The following is a 15,878-nucleotide window of genomic DNA, read 5'->3' as shown; positions in this document are numbered from 1 at the left end:
CCCAAGACGGGCTATATATAAGGACATCGTCAAAGAAAACAAGCACAAATTTTCTCAAGTAGGGTCGGAAAACTGTGTTCATTAGAGCCTGGAATGTTGAAGGAGCGTTACAGAGGCCAAAGGGCATTACCAGATACTCATAGTGACCGTTATGAGTCCGGAAAGCCGTCTTATGTATATCTGTTGGATGAACTCGAACTTGGTGGAATCCTGCAATGAAATCAAGTTTAGTAAAATAAGCGGATCCATAGAGTTCGTCAAGCATATCTTCCACCGTAGGAATCGGAAATCGATCCCGAATTGTAACTTCATTAAGAGCACGGTAGTCTGTACAGAATCTCCAGGAGCCGTCCTTTTTCTTGACTAGCAAAACAGGAGAAGAAAAAGGACTTGTACTAGCCCGAATTAGACCCAATTTCAGCATATCCTGAACTTGCTTCTCAATTTCCTCCTTTTGAAAGTGAGCATACCTGTAAGGTCTTACATTAACAGGATCGGTACCCTCTTTGAGATTGATGTGGTGGGAAATTGCTCTCTCTGGTGGCAACTGGACTGGTTTCTGAAGGATATCAGAATATTGAGTTAACAACTTCTGCATGTCTGGATGTAATCCTTCGGGCAAAATGGTGGAAGAGGATTCCATACAGATAGCAAAAACTGAACCTTGTTGCCTCAATTCCTTGGACATGGCTTTCAGGGAGAGAGGTTCAATCGGCTTACTCCGAAGTCCCTGTAAGTGTCTCTGCTGGCCTTCCCATTTGAAATCCATCGTCAAATCCTTCCAGTTACAAGCAACAGTTCCCAGCCGCTGCAACCACTGTACTCCCAAAACAACATCTAAACCCATTATCGGCAGAGAAAAGAAAGTAGCCACAAAGGGTATACCTTGAAGCGAGAAGGGAATATTCCTGAATTTACTGCCGCAGATTAATGGAGTTCCATCGGCCACTTTGACATTGAAAGGCTTGGTCGGCTTTCCTGGAAGTTTGAGTATCTCAGCAATTTTCTCATTGATGAAATTGTGAGTTGAGCCGCTGTCAATAAGAGCAATCAGTTCGAAGGAATTGATTTGGATAGCAACTCTCATGGTACCAGCCGAAGACCATCCTGTAAGGGCATGCAAAGAAATCTCAGGCTCTGCGGCATCATCTTCCTCGTCATCATCAAAATTACATCCACCGTCGAGTAGAAGCAGTTGAGGTTTAGAACACCTGTGCCCTGGCACAAACTTTTCATCGCAGTTAAAGCATAAACCATCAGCCCGCCTTTTCTGCATCTCTTCCCAAGTGAGCCTCTTTACTGGTGTCGTCGGTTTGCTCTTAACTGGAGAAGAAGAGCTCAACTGATAAGGTGGGCGAGTTGCCTTTCGTTGTCGCAGCAACTGCTCATCCCTCATTCGAGCGTAATCAATTGCTTCCTTGAGCGTCTTAGGCTTGAACATTCTGATACCATCTGAAATCTCTGTTTTGAGGCCGCCCATAAATGTTCCCACTAGGGCTTTCTGCGTCCATCCTTTCACCTTATTACCCAAGCGTTCAAATTCCCGCTGGTATTCTCTCAAGGGCCCAGTTTGTCGTATTTTAGAGAGAGACTCGTCGAAATCCTCGCATTCAGTTGGTCCAAAACGGGACCATAATTCTTCGACAAAGGCCTCCCAGGTAATTTCCTTGTTCTCTTCTTTATACGTACGTTGCATCCACCTCCACCATTGATTAGCTTCTCCTTGGAGATGATAAGAGGCTAAATACACCTTTTCAGTAGGAATCGTTTTCTGATAGTCGAAAAACTGTTCCACTTTAGCCATCCATTCTGTTGGATCATCGCCTGAAAATTTAGGGAATTCAATTTTAGTGAGTTTGGAAGCGAAGATAGGTTGTCCTCCCTCTTTTGATTCCTCCTTGTTAGAATGACTCTGGCTATCGTCACCAACGCTGCTGGTTCCTTCTTTAGTAGAAAGAGTCATCTCAGAAAACTTCGAGATGGCTTTTTCAATCTGATGCGATTTTAGTTAATCCCTTGATCCATGTTGCTAATGGAATCTTGAAGTTGCCCGACAATGACTTCCAAGTTTTCAATTCGTTCCTTATTGGTTGCCATAGGAATCGAAAAGAAATAGAAAAGAAAAAGATAGATAACACGGCTCTGATACCAATGTTAGGTCCCAATCAGAAGCCAAGAGATTTGATAAAGAAATAAGAAGTTTGTATTTTTATTCATGTCCTACTGCTGCAAATTACATGTTCTTAAATAAGAATGAAAAGCAACAACTTTGCCTATTCTCATGGCCCATAATCGACAACAACGAGATTTATTTGCTTTGACTCTAACTGAAATTGACTAAGCACTCTAACTGAAATTGACTAAGCAATTTACACACTAAGAATAGAATAATTGCAGCAGAAAAATAAACAGCAGTATTATTAGTTCAAGAACTTCCTATTCTTCACAATGACTCTTGTTGACCGACGTATTGGCTTATCATATATATATATATATATATAAAGGCAAGTTGCCATTTTTTTTCCCCATGACTTTTTCTGGTAAAGCATATATGCAGTTGCGAAGCCACAGCATAGACATGGTGGGCAATTGCCCACCTTAAATTTTGAAATTAAAATGAAAACCCACCTATGTAGTTACACTTTTGTCCCCCATAATAATCAATCAATGCTCATCTTTGAATTGTGTTTTTAGTAAGTATGGTAACCTAAAAAGCTAAATTTGTCTCTACCCTCACCAATTAACAACGTAAAGAAGAGTAGTGATGGGACCCAAATAAAAAAAAAAAAAAAAAAAGCTTCTTCCTTCTTCAATTACCAACAAAAAGGAAGAAAATGATGGGACATTTATAAAGAGGTTTCAGATTGCAAATGTTTTAATTAACATTTTAAAATTTAAAATTATAATAACAAAGCCTTTTTTAATGAAAATTAAAAAAGAACAAAATATATCTAAAACTTCTCAAAGAAACCAAAATGACAACTGATAGAGAGAGGGAGATAAAAACAAAAACTTCATAAGAAAGGCTTTTTTTTGTTCTTTAAACAGAAAGAAAGAAAAGACGAACGAAGCTTTTTTTTTATTTATCTCAACTATGATCTGTGACAAGGAGAAAGAGGTTGAGACAGCCATAGCCCATTGCCCAAGAGAAAAAGTACGAGCAAAAAAATTGTGAAAATCTGGTTGGTAATTATAATTTGTTTTCACTTGTTCCTTATTGCTATTTTCAACTATTCCTTATTTCAATCTGGTTAGTAATATCGTAATATTTTTTAGCTATCTTGATTGATAATAAAATATTAGTAATTTGTTTGATTGTTACTTAACTACTTTGATTGATATGAAAATAGTAATAACTCGTTTGACCTCAAATTTTTATATTGATATATTATGATAAATGCTTTATTTGAATTAGGAATTTATACATTGTTTGATATATTCAATTAATCATTTATATTCAGTTAATCATTATTTAGAATTTCATATTCTTTTATTTATATTTTTACAATAGATTGAAATTAAATGTATTAATATAATAATTAATAACTATGATTTTTTTGTTGTAGATATGGCTACATTGGATAGATATTTGAAGAAATAATGCATAGAAAAGAGTTATTTTGAGCATGATAAGGACAATCTTCCTGCCGATCCTGCATTGCGTAAGCCAATTATGGGATATCATCCTAATATACGGGATGAAATACAGAGGTGGTACTTGTAAAAGGGTTCTTGTTAACCCCGTGATCACAAATTCAAACAAATTCTGCTAGGAAATGTTTTACAACGATTTAATCTCTCTTGGTATGATGAAATTTCCTAGTTAGAATATAGCACAACAGTAGAGAAGGCATTTTACTTCTATTGCTATCTTTTCAAATCTGATAGCAAACAACATGTTGGCAGGGGTGATGCATTTGTTGTCAAAGGGTTTCAAAATTGGAAGCAAAAGGAGAAACTAGGTGAACATGTTGGAGGCCCTAACAGTACTCACAATCAAGCCTAGAGGAATTGTCAAGCTTTAATGAATGAACAACATCTTAGAACATTTGTGAATAGACAAACTAATCAAACTCGAAATGACTATTGGATGCATTTGAATGCTTCTATTGATTGTGTTCAATTTCTTCTCAAACAAGGTTTAGCTTTTCGCAGCCATGATGAATCAAATAATTCAACCAACAAAGGTAATTATCTTGAAATTTTACAATTTCTTGCTGATCATAATGAAGGCATCAAATGAGTTGTTTTATATAAATGTCATCAAATATGCAAAAAGACATTGTCAATGCTTGTGCAACTGAAACTATCAACATTATTACTCGAGATCTTGGAGATGCTTTGTTTTCTATTTTATTTGATGAAGCTCGTGATGTACCAGCTAAGGAACAGATGGCTATTGTTATACGCTATGTGGACAAGAATGGACATGCGGTGGAGCATATTTTGGGTATTGTACATGTTACTGACACTAGTGCTTTATCACTAAAAGCAGCCATAAATGCATTGTTTTCCAAACATAGCTTAAGCATATCAAGATTGCGAGGCCAAGGCTATGATGGGGCAAGCAACATGCGAGGTGAGTTTAATGGTCTCAAAACTCTAGTCTTGAAGGAAAATGGAAGTGCTTTCTATGTTCACTAATTCGCACAACAACTTCAATTAGCACTTGTAGCTGTTGTAAAAATTGATGTATATGTTGCATTACTCTTCACTTTAGTTTCAAATATGGTGAATGTTGTTGGTGTTTCTTGTAAACGTTATGATATTCTTCAAGAATCTCAAGTTATTAGAGTTTTAGAAGCACTTGAAAATGGTGAATTGATTAGTGGAACTGGCCAAAATCAAGAATATACTCTTAAACGAGTAGGAGACGCACGGTGGGGGTCACATTATAAAACTCCTATTAGCTTAATTAAGATGTTTTCTGCTATTATTGATGTGCTTGAGTTGATTGTGGAAAATTCTAAGTCTGAACAGAAAGCTGAAGCATTCAATCTCCTTGATTTACTACAATCTTTTGATGTTGCATTTAGCCTTCATGTGATGAGAAACATTCTAGGGATCACTTATGAACTATCACAAGCTTTGCAAAGAAAAGATCAAGATATTGTGAATGCTATGACATTGGTCAAAATAGCTAAACAACAGTTGCAATCTATTCGAGATGAAGGATGGAATTCTTTATTTGATGACGTTATAGTGTTTTGTAATAAACACAATATCGAAGTGCCTTCTATGGATGATATGTATGTTCTTCGTCGATGATCTCAATGCAATTTTGAAAAGGTGACTAACATGCATCATTATCGGGTTCAAGTATTTTATGTTGTTATAGATTTGCAGCTTAAGGAGCTTAACAATCGTTTCAATGAAGTGAATATATAGTTGCTTTTATGTATTGCTTGTTTGAGTCCAAATGATTCCTTTTCAGCTTTTGATGAGGAACAATTGCTGCGCTTTGCTCAATTTTACCCGATTGAATTTTCTATAGTACAGCTTGTTGCTCTTGACAATCAACTGGAGACATATATTCTTGATATAAAGTCCAATGCTAAGTTTTCAAATTTGATAGGAATTAGCAATCTTGCTGAAAAAATGGTGAAGACAAAAAAGAATGTGTTATATCCTTTGGTTTATAGGCTTATAACATTGACCTTAATTCTACTTGTTGCAATAGCTTCTGTCGAGAGAGCATTTCTGATATGAAGATTGTGAAGAATCGATTGCGCAATCAAATGGGAGATCAATGAATGTCTGATTGTTTAATTACATATATTGAGAAAGAAATTTTTAACTCCATTGACAATGAGGTGATCATGCAACGATATCAAAACATGAAAACTCACAAAGAGCAATTGCCACTTAGAAATCTATGTATTGATGTAATTTGTAATTGACATTTTTGAGTAATGTTATGGCTTGATTTTTGGGATATTGAAATATACTATTTTTCAATTAGTTTTTTTTGAACAGAATATTATTTGTTACTATTTCAATTTTATCTTTTAAAATATCATCTTTGTAAATTTTGATAGAATTTATTTTTTTGCCTTTGCCCAACTTCAACAAAAAATTTGGCTTCACCACTGCATATATGCAAGAATTGGTCATATTGTGTGAGCACAGTGCAAATTAACTTAAAAAAAAAAAATAAAGTTGATATTTTTCTATCAACTTAAATTATCAAATTAGATGCCAAATTCAAAATGGGGTCATAATGTTCTTCTAGTCCCACTACAAATTTTAACTAAAAACTCTAACTTGATATTGTTCTACCAACTTTTAATTATAAAATTCAAGATGGGTCATAAAAAGTTGATATTTGTTCTATCAACTTAGAGTATCATTAATTAGCCAGCTCAAATGCTAGCTCTAACCAAAAAGAAAAACCAACCATATTTATATATAGTTGACTTGGGCCAATTTTTTTTGTAAGTAAAAAATTTTATTAATAAAAAAATTAGGAAAAATTTAATATGAGCCCACCTATCTAAAAATCTAATCTGATCGACCACTTTAATTCACTCACACCTAAAGACGTGGCATATCAAGTGAAAAATTCTGACAAAAAAACAACTAAGATTAGAGACAAATAAAAACAAACCAAACCAAAAAATCACAGAGACAGAATCAAACCAATACAAAAGCATAAGCAAGGACTACAAATAAAAATGGAACGTGCACGTGTGAATGCAAAGTTTTGGTGTTGACGTGGTGCAATTAAAACTGGACTTAATTGATTTCTTGAATGGACATTGACTTTAAAGCACATATATATATATATATATTATTTTTAATTTAGTAAGTAAGGTATGCATTGAACCCATAAAAAGTGGATCTCCAATTTATATTTCTTAATTACAATTCAACGAACAACAGTAATTTCAAATTATGTGCAAGTTTACTTCCCACGCAACCTTTTCCATCTATAAATACCCATTCTTGATTCTTTCGTCTTATTCTCATCACTCAGTGAACAAAAACAACATTTTCTTTGGAGCTCGGGAGATAATGAAAGTAAGTATAATTAATTAATTGCTACTAAAAAAGCTATTTTTTATATTAGAAACGAGTTAATTTAATTTGCTATTTATATGACAATGCTGCAGCAAAAGATAGTCATCAAGGTGACAACTTGTTGTGATAAATGCCGAAGCAAGGTCTTGAAGACAGCCGCTACTGCATCTGGTGAGTTTCAAAATATATCTATAATTCATTAATTTGATTTTGTTAATTAATTAATTAAGCCTGCTATTGCACATTATTTGATCAATGGCATATACTAATTAATCAAGCTAATCCTCTTTCTTTTTTTCTTTTTTGTTTGGTGGGGGGGGGACATGATTAGGTGTGAATTCGGTGGCATTAGAAGGAGATGACAAAGAAAAGTTGGTGGTGATAGGAGAAAGGGTAGATGCAGCCTGCTTGACCAAGGCCCTCCGGAAGAAGGTGAACTTTGCAATCTTAGAAAGGGTAGAAGAGGTGAAGCACCAAGAGAAAAAGCCTGAGAAGAAGAAAGAAGATGATAACAAACCAACTCCACCTTGTTGTCAAGAAAGACCTCGTTGTGAATTGGTTAGTGTGGTTTATGATACAAATCCAGAAACTTGCACCATCCTGTGATAAGCAAAATTTTCTTGTAATGTCTCAATTTCTTTCCCTTTTTTCCCCTCTCTTATTATTACTAGAAATTAACCCGCTCGTTATGTTTAAATGAAATAAGGTGTCAATAAAGTTAACTGAGTAGCCATCCAGCTCATAGTTCCTATCAAAGAACAATATTGGATAATTTAATAACTCAAATGTCTAAATTAATTTATAAGTGTCTGTTTCCCTTGAGAGTTCTAACCTATATTCTGCAACGTATATGATAATTAAGACATGATCCTGCTCAAACTAAACATAAAGCAAGGAAATTAGTTAATAAAAAAAAAAAAGGAAATGAGTTGAAAGAAGCCTTTAAATTTTTTATTGAAGTCTAAATATATCCAAATTAAACTTTTCGTCCAAATAATCTCATAACTTCTCAATTAAACTCAAATAAGCCTAACATTTGACACACAAATTAGACAGGTGAAATACACACCTAATAATAGAGAATAAAAGTACTTTTTTAATATAATAATGCTGAGTGAGAGAGAAAAAAAAAATTTTAAATGCAACAGTTATTTTGGGTGAGAGACATTTGGCAAACACTAATACAAAGTTGAAATCTCTAACTTAGCTCTAATTTTTTTTTTTTTTTTTAGTCTTCATGCAATTATTTTTTTATATGTAAAATTTATATGTAAAATTTATTTGAAAATATTTTTATGTAAATCAAAATTATAAAAAAAAAAATATTTTTGGACACTTTACAATATTCTTAATTTTTCTGATGTGAAAGTTTTTATTTTTAATGTAAAAATAAATTGGGTATTAAAAATTATTATTTTATTGTGTTTTATTTTTTAAATCATAATTTAAGAAATTATAAAAACAAAAATATTTTTGAATTTCTTATAATATTCTTGATTTTTTTAGGTAACATTTTCTTTTATTTTTATGCATGATTAAATTGGGCATCAAAAAGGGTCTTCTTAAAAATTTTATCTTATTATATAATTTTCTTCTAATGCCATGGAAAAATAGCTACACACTCCATAAAATTTTGAAAATATTTATTTTTAGGCATTTTATAATATTTTTGATTTTTCTAACACACAAGTTTTTATATTTGATGCAACCTTCACGAGGAAAAATTATACAACAAAATTAATGTATATACAATGATTTTATTGTAATCATTAATTGTGATAAGTTCAATATAGATCTCACCATGATCACTTATTATAATTAATTCGTTATATGTACAACAGTTGCATTACATAAAAATTTCTTCACAGGACAGTCAAAGGTCATTTATGCTCTCTCTCTAAACTCATATAAGCATTTCTGCAAAACGAAAGTTGCTTGTTACAGTATGTTTAGTTATGGCTACTCATATATCCTGTACTATAATAAGTTCAAAAAATTGCATCAGGTTTCTATAATCTATACTGATAAACTATAAATTAAAAAAAAAAAAAAAAAAAAACTTCCTATAGCTCCTCTAGCAGCCAGGTAATTAATTCAGCTCACAAAAGAGCCCTTTTCCTGCTTATATATAACTTTATTGCATCAACTACAAGACCCTTATCTTAAGTTCAACTACTAAAAATATTTCGTTTTTTTTATAATTTTGTTAATTTATATTTTGCAAAATTGTCTCCAAACGATTTCCACTATCTACACCTGCAATAGGGCTGCAGTCTTGTATATATCACATTAGTCAGGAATACGAGTATTCTCTTCTTATTCTTTATTTTGATCTGATTTATTAATTCAATCTCTAACATGCACGTTTGGGTTCTTCAGCTTACTGCCTACAATCAAGGTTATAGGAGTTGATTCTCGTTATGTTTGATAAAAGTTCTCAGTGAAAAATCCAGATATGCTCTACAATCATATAAAATAATATTGTACTCTCTCACGTTTATTTAAAATAAAGATTTTATGCTATATATAAAATTTCAATAAACTTTTTTTGTTGAGTTAATTTTTGAATTATATTTTATTTAGCATATAATTTTTTTATTAATTTAATTTTAATTAAAATTTAAATTTAAAATTTTATAATATGATAAATGATTTCAATTTCATTAAATCAACACTGATCATTTTTTAAATCAAAATTTCATGAATTTATTATCGGGTAATGAATAATGATCGAACTCACTATGATTTTCGTCTGACCCGTAGGGCAGCCTTTATTTATTTATTTTTGAAAGGGAACGATGAATGATGATGCTTCTCTTCTCAGGATAAATTTGGGCCAACCAAGTATAGAGAGAGAAAGTCAATACTTGGGCTGTGCCCAATAAAAATTTCGGATTATCACAATTGGATTGATAAAACAAAGCCGATATCATGTTAATAACCCATCTAGAGGGCCAACAATTTTGGTGAATATTCTCTTTTGATAATCGATTTTATTATTCAAATTCATCTTAAATTTAATTAAAATTTATCTTAATATTATTTAATTTTATATAAATCTATTTAAATTGATTCTATTATAGATGCAAATCCATCCAAAGCCAACAAAAGCAGTCTTATATTAAAATTGCTTGTATATTTATTAAGATGTTCTAAATAGTAAAATATTTATATAAATAGGATCATATGGCAATAATCTATTTCATTAATTTTTTCGATTCATCAAGGTACTTTTCTATATCCATTTTACGGTCCATAAAATTATATATATTTGACAACTAAAATAAGTAATGAATTTAAAATTCATCTCATTTCAAACTCATTTATAAATATCTACATTATATATAACTAATTGGGTAGTTAAGTACTTTGAAAATGCCCTAACAGTCCTGTTGTTAAAAGAGAATGCTTTTTCCTAAGAGTTTCTTAGTTTTCAGCCGTTCTACTGATTAATGCTCTAAAGTTAGTGGTCCATCCTTAATTTTAAGTATATATCCTGGAAATTAAGTTGCTTTACCTTTCACTAATAATTTCCCATGTATTAAGAATGTCTAAGTTGGGGTTCAACAGCTTTTCTAGGAAATTTTTAACATTAATTTTGTTTGTTTTTTAAAAATATTTTTTGTATTTTTTTAGCGTTCGTTTAGGGCATTCAAAAAACTAATTAATAAAAAATATTTTACTGATTAAAAAAATTAAATTATTTTTAATATTTATTTATATCTTACATTTATAAGTGTTTTCATATTTTATAAAATTATCAAAATCTAGAAAATAATTTCATTTTTTCAAAAGAAAATATCATTTTTCTTAAAAATGGTTTAATTTTTCTTTTAATCAGAAAAATATAATTATTTCTAGAATACTTTAAAAATTAAAAAATATAAAAAATATTTTTTAAAAAAATATTTTCTGTAAAATAAAATAAAACCTAAATATTATAGTAAATAAAAAATCTCTTCATAGTCGACTTATTTGTTTGAATTTTGATCGCTAAAAAATCTTTTAAGAAGGAAATTGACCAGAAAACCACTTCAAGCATGAAGCTTCTTTAAAAGGAAAACATCCCTAGCTACAAAGGATCATCCTTGCCAAGAATAATTTACATGATCGATCACCTTGTAGATCATGATCCCCTATAGGAAACCAGTAATTAACCGAGGTGTGGGGTCTGGCTTTCCTACGTTCGTAGACTTTCTGACGTATGGGTCTTTCTGATGATGTTAGTGGCAGATCCTATCCTTCCAAGAAAAAAGATAAAAAAAAATTTTCCTCCCCTCTCTTCCTTTCCTTTTCTCCTTAGAAGATCTCTTTTTTAGTGGCCATCAATTAATATCTCACCAATAATTATTCTTAAATCAATTTTTTTTTTTAACTTTTCTAATAAATTCTCAAATTTATATCCTTTTATAAAAAAATATGAATTTCTCTACTTAAATTTGTATATGCAATCTAAAATTATTTCCCCAATATTAAGGTTTTGTGCTCTCCAAATATTAAAAAAATTATTATGTACTCCTGATACATATGCACATCTCTCACTATCACGTGGAGCCTATTTTTCATATCAGAATAATGACTCTTATTTTTATGAAAGGAGACAATATTTTTGTATAAACTGAATTATATTATAATTTTTCCAATATTGGGTCTTGTTTATTTGAATGGACTCTTTCACCGTTTAAACTATAGCATGAATAGTTAAATTTTTTCATTTGGAGGCATTATATCTTTAGGTTCAAGTAATAATCTTTTATCAATAGAATATGATAGTGCAGCTTGTTCTTCTATTGACAAGCCTCCATTCACAATTGATAGTTTAATTTTTTATTCACGCCACAAATATATTTGTTTATATTTGTATCTTTTCCTCACATGAAAAAAAATATTTTATACTTATCTTTTTTATTCTTATTAATAAATTTCTATTTTATCAAAAGATAAAAGAAAATACAGGGAGATTTTTTTCTTTTTTCTCCTCTCTAGAGAAGTTCCAGGAATTCGCCTAACGCGGAGCCATGGCCGGATGCATGAGGTGGTTAATACACCTTTTTCTTTATTGCTTTGTGCACTTCAGCTGTTTTCATGGAGCATTATTTAATTAATATTATGTTTCCCCACCATTTTCACACGCCAAGAAATAGTCCCAAACCAATTATTTTTCTGTAATATAACATATTAACTCCCTTATCCCTTTGTCATCTTACTACGAATATCTTAAGTCTCCATGATATATATACATATATACATCTGCACCTGCCTGTCTGCCACCATCTACGGTGGTTATTTACATGGATAAAAAGAGGAAAGGGAAAGGGTAGCTCCTCTAGTTGAAACCTGAAAATATATGGCGAATCGACCTGCTCCTGATTTGCTTCAGTTCTTGTTTTCTTTCTTTCTTTCTTCATCTTCTTCTTTTTGTAATTACAACCAAGAAATTAGCAGCTAATGGTTACCCATAAAACTGCGTACACTTAACCACAAAACCAATAGGCAATGATAGAGATGATATGGCAACACAGACCAACCAACTTTGCGGGCCTAGCTTAGCCCCAGGACTGAAATGTGTGAAAATTTGTATGAATGTGAACTGTAGAAGAACCATAGCTAGTACCGCCAATAAAAACCGTGAGTTCTTGTGAAGGTTCTCAAGAATGTTAGTCTTCTCAATCTCTCTTGCGTTCAACAATATAAAAATCTGGCACAGAGCATAACTGTTAAAGATCATAGCATCCACCACTGCTTGCTCCACATGAAATATTTCACTTCCTTTGTTGTGCAAGACTATAAATATGATAATCTGATATATAACTTGAAACATAATATTTTTCCACATAATTCTGGTTATGAGTGATGAACCAGCACCATGGATTAAAGGCATAGGCAATGAAGAAATTTGGTTAGGTTGATCGGTTGCAAGAGCCAAGGCGCCGAGGGCGTCAACAATGATTAGGCTAACCCACAAAACCTGTAGCGGTGAAAAGAGGTTTTCTCCGGAGGGAATCCCCGTAATGAAGTTTACCGCAACTGCAGCAATCATGGCAGTGAGATGTAATTGGACAAATTTTTGCATGTTCCTGTACGCATGCCTTCCCCTTCTTAAAATGGAAGCAACAGTAGCAAAACTTCTATCCATAACCACTATCTCATCATCAGAATTCTCACTGCATATAGCATTTTCGCCTCCGCTTCCCATTAAAAGTCCAATATCTGCTTCTTTCAATGATGGGAAGTCCATACTATTGTCGCTGATAACCATTACTGCATCAAATTTCTTTTTTAGGCACTGTGCCATCAGCAGCTTGTCAACTGGAGTAGAATTTACCATCACCTGGATATGATCAATCAATCTTTCTCGCCCTTCATCTGAGAGGCTCCTGAATTCGGCTGCTTCAACCACCGCTTTTTGTAAATCTCCATGGCTGATGATTCCGGAGTTGACAGCAATGAACCTGCCTATATTTCTGTCTTCATTGAGAATTAGTTTGATGCCAATACCAGCGTCACGGCAGGCTTGTACAGCCTCTTTCAGCTCCAGTGGATATGGATTCTTGAAACCCACGATGCCTAATAAGATGAATCCATCATTGCATGTGAATTTGTCAATTTCCTTTTTTTCTTCCAATTGCTGTTCCTCTCCTTCTTCTGACTCCACAACTGGTTGATAAGCAAAAGCTAAGCAATGAATACTATTGGCAGTAATATGTTGACAAATTCTATCAAATACAGCTCTTTGATCTTCATCGATTAACTTCACTGTTCCATTTACCTCACAGTAATATCGACAGGAGGGAAGCACATCATCTGGAACACCATTCAAGTGCCTATGCACAACCAATTTACCGCTTGCCATTTCCTTGTTCTTCGTTAAGGAAGTAAAACTGCAGGCGCTATGGAAATCGAAGGCTTCAGTTTTAATGACGGTGCTATCTTGCTTCAATTTTTCAACATCAACTCCCAGCGCCAATCTAACCCAGCAAATCTGAGCATCCTCTACTGGACCATTTACGTTGAGGCCTACCCCATCATGCAATACATCGAGTACTTCTTGAGAAACAATCGTCGCTGCATCACTGACCATCTCTGCACCAATCCAAAGCTCAGCGACATTCATCTTCTTTAAGCTCAGGTCACCAGTTTCGCCTGTACAAATAGTGGAAGCCAGTCCCACTGCTGCGCAGGCTGGAAGGTCTCTGACCATGACACGACATTCTAACTCCACGGCCCTTCTTGAGTACGAGAGAGAGATGAGAACCCCAAAATTCAAACCTTCTCTGATTGCCATAAGCAAAACACTAGTAAAGGCGAGAAATCGACTAAAGATTCCAGCGTGTCTGTTTATCACTATTGTAACTTGACTCATCAGTTCATCCGTTGTGGAATACATGCCCTGGTTGTTCAGGCCTTTGTCATCATCATTATTGCTTGAGGTTAAGCTTCTTCTTATGAGATAACACATCAACTGAACCACAAGAAGAACCAAGAGGGATAGGATCGCCAACTTTTCCATGTTCGAGCTTAAATCGTCTAACCTTGTGATCAACTGAGCTTTAACACTCTTATTGCCTTTTCCAATAGAGCTTATCATCTTGCTTCTTCTCGTGTTTGATCCTACCAAAATCACAAGCATCGAGCATTCCCCACTTACCACTGTGGCTCCACCAAATATTGCCTGGAACCGGGAGCCATCCATGTCAAAAGACTCGCTGCCAGTATTATTGAGCTTCAGTGACGGGCTTCCACTTATGACCAAGCCATCTGCAGGAACCCTATCACCAGTCTTCAAACTTAAGACATCGCCGACCACAACCTGAGAGATAGGCACCTGTTGCAAGCTTCCATCCCTCATTACATGCACTGTTTCCTCCAGGGTCTGCCTGCAGTTAATAGACACCTTAAGGTATCTTTCCTTGTACATCTTTACAAGGACAGTAACGAGTGCTTCAAAAAGTACGATGAATCCATCATACCATCCTTTTTTAACTCCATATTTCAAGATGCCGAGGGTTAAAGATAGTGCAGAAGAGCATAAAAGCATGATAACATTTGGATCTCTGAAACATTCTAGAGTCAGCCTGGACAGGGATTTTCTAGTATCAGTTGGTGGTACCTCCAAGGGAACATCCACATCCACTTGGTTAGAGCCAAAATAGTCTCTGCGACGTTTAAGATCTTCCGTGTCTCCTGTTATTCCTGTAGAAACGCTAGTCTCTAGGGCAGCTGCTATCTCTTCAATTCTTTGGAATTGACTATGAGAAAAGCCATCGAACTCAAATAGTGAAACTAGGCTTTCCTGGTCTATTGCAAAGTCCTTGGCGTCCCCATGTTCTTGATAATGAATTCCCTCTTCTAAATCACCTGCAGAATGATGCTGCACCATTTCCATTTTTTTCTCAAAAACAAAGCAACCAATCTAATATTAGATGTTAACTGTTGGCTTTCTGGTAGAGGGACGACACAGAAACAGAGAGACAGTTTCTGGACAAATTCGAGATGAGTAAATGAGAACCTCAGAGGAAGTTTTCGCTGCTTGATAACTCTATTTTTTCTTTGTTTTAAGTGCCAGTCTATTTTTGAAGAGACTATTAAGTGCACACGTGCACATGTCATTTGTGTATACTAAAATATTTTACAATCTCCCCTATTATAGATACATGGAAGGGAGAGATTCTCAAGTTAGAATTCATATATATTTCGGAATTTTTAAATAAAAAAATTTTTAACTTTCGATTTCCTGCAATATAAAAAAGACATTCAAATTATATAACTTATCTTATTGATAAATATTTAATGCCAAAAAATTTAGTATCATGTGCATACCAAATCGAAATCACTGCTATGAGAAGGTCGAATACGTT

At 33.5% G+C, this 15,878-nt stretch overlaps 3 protein-coding genes across 4 annotated transcripts; 2 read left to right on the top strand and 1 right to left on the bottom strand.

Annotated features, from left to right (window-relative positions):
- Positions 1-4,257: 4,257 nt before the first annotated feature.
- Positions 4,258-5,753, top strand: LOC131174110 (uncharacterized). The gene is made up of 4 exons (XM_058137174.1): positions 4,258-4,579; positions 4,667-5,209; positions 5,435-5,601; positions 5,643-5,753. The coding sequence occupies exons 1-4, from the start codon at positions 4,258-4,260 to the stop codon at positions 5,751-5,753; spliced, it is 1,143 nt and encodes a 380-aa protein (XP_057993157.1).
- A 1,173-nt stretch (positions 5,754-6,926) lies between these two features.
- On the top strand, positions 6,927-7,757 carry LOC110633668 (heavy metal-associated isoprenylated plant protein 16-like). 2 transcript variants are annotated; one of them, XM_021782381.2, is made up of 3 exons: positions 6,927-7,020; positions 7,113-7,191; positions 7,352-7,757. In XM_021782381.2, exons 1-3 carry the CDS (start codon positions 7,015-7,017, stop codon positions 7,624-7,626), a joined length of 360 nt encoding a protein of 119 aa, XP_021638073.1. In that variant the 5' UTR covers positions 6,927-7,014; the 3' UTR covers positions 7,627-7,757. The 2 variants fall into 2 exon arrangements, with proteins under 2 accessions (XP_021638073.1, XP_057992560.1); XM_058136577.1 differs by lacking the exon at positions 6,927-7,020 and having other exon boundaries at positions 7,104-7,191.
- Positions 7,758-12,472: 4,715 nt separating this feature from the next.
- On the bottom strand, positions 12,473-15,406 carry LOC110633655 (calcium-transporting ATPase 12, plasma membrane-type-like). Its single transcript, XM_021782369.2, has one exon. It carries the CDS (start codon positions 15,404-15,406, stop codon positions 12,473-12,475), a length of 2,934 nt encoding a protein of 977 aa, XP_021638061.2.
- Positions 15,407-15,878: the final 472 nt, after the last annotated feature.

Source organism: Hevea brasiliensis, chromosome 15 (genome assembly GCF_030052815.1).
Source record: "Hevea brasiliensis isolate MT/VB/25A 57/8 chromosome 15, ASM3005281v1, whole genome shotgun sequence".
Taxonomy (NCBI): Eukaryota; Viridiplantae; Streptophyta; class Magnoliopsida; order Malpighiales; family Euphorbiaceae; genus Hevea; species Hevea brasiliensis.
The sequence above is the reverse complement of the archived record's forward strand: the minus strand, read 5'-3'. Positions and strand labels throughout refer to the sequence as shown.

Coding starts and splice junctions, on each gene's coding strand:
- LOC131174110 (XM_058137174.1), top strand. CDS start 4,258: ATGTCATCAAATATGCAAAAAGACATTGTCAATGCTTGTGCAACTGAA. Junction 5,210..5,434: donor TGATGACGTTATAGTGTTTT/GTAATAAACACA, acceptor ATTCCTTTTCAG/CTTTTGATGAGGAACAATTG. Junction 5,602..5,642: donor GCAATCTTGCTGAAAAAATG/GTGAAGACAAAA, acceptor TTTGGTTTATAG/GCTTATAACATTGACCTTAA.
- LOC110633655 (XM_021782369.2), bottom strand. CDS start 15,406: ATGGAAATGGTGCAGCATCATTCTGCAGGTGATTTAGAAGAGGGAATT.
- LOC110633668 (XM_058136577.1), top strand. CDS start 7,104: ATGCTGCAGCAAAAGATAGTCATCAAGGTGACAACTTGTTGTGATAAA. Junction 7,192..7,351: donor GACAGCCGCTACTGCATCTG/GTGAGTTTCAAA, acceptor GGACATGATTAG/GTGTGAATTCGGTGGCATTA.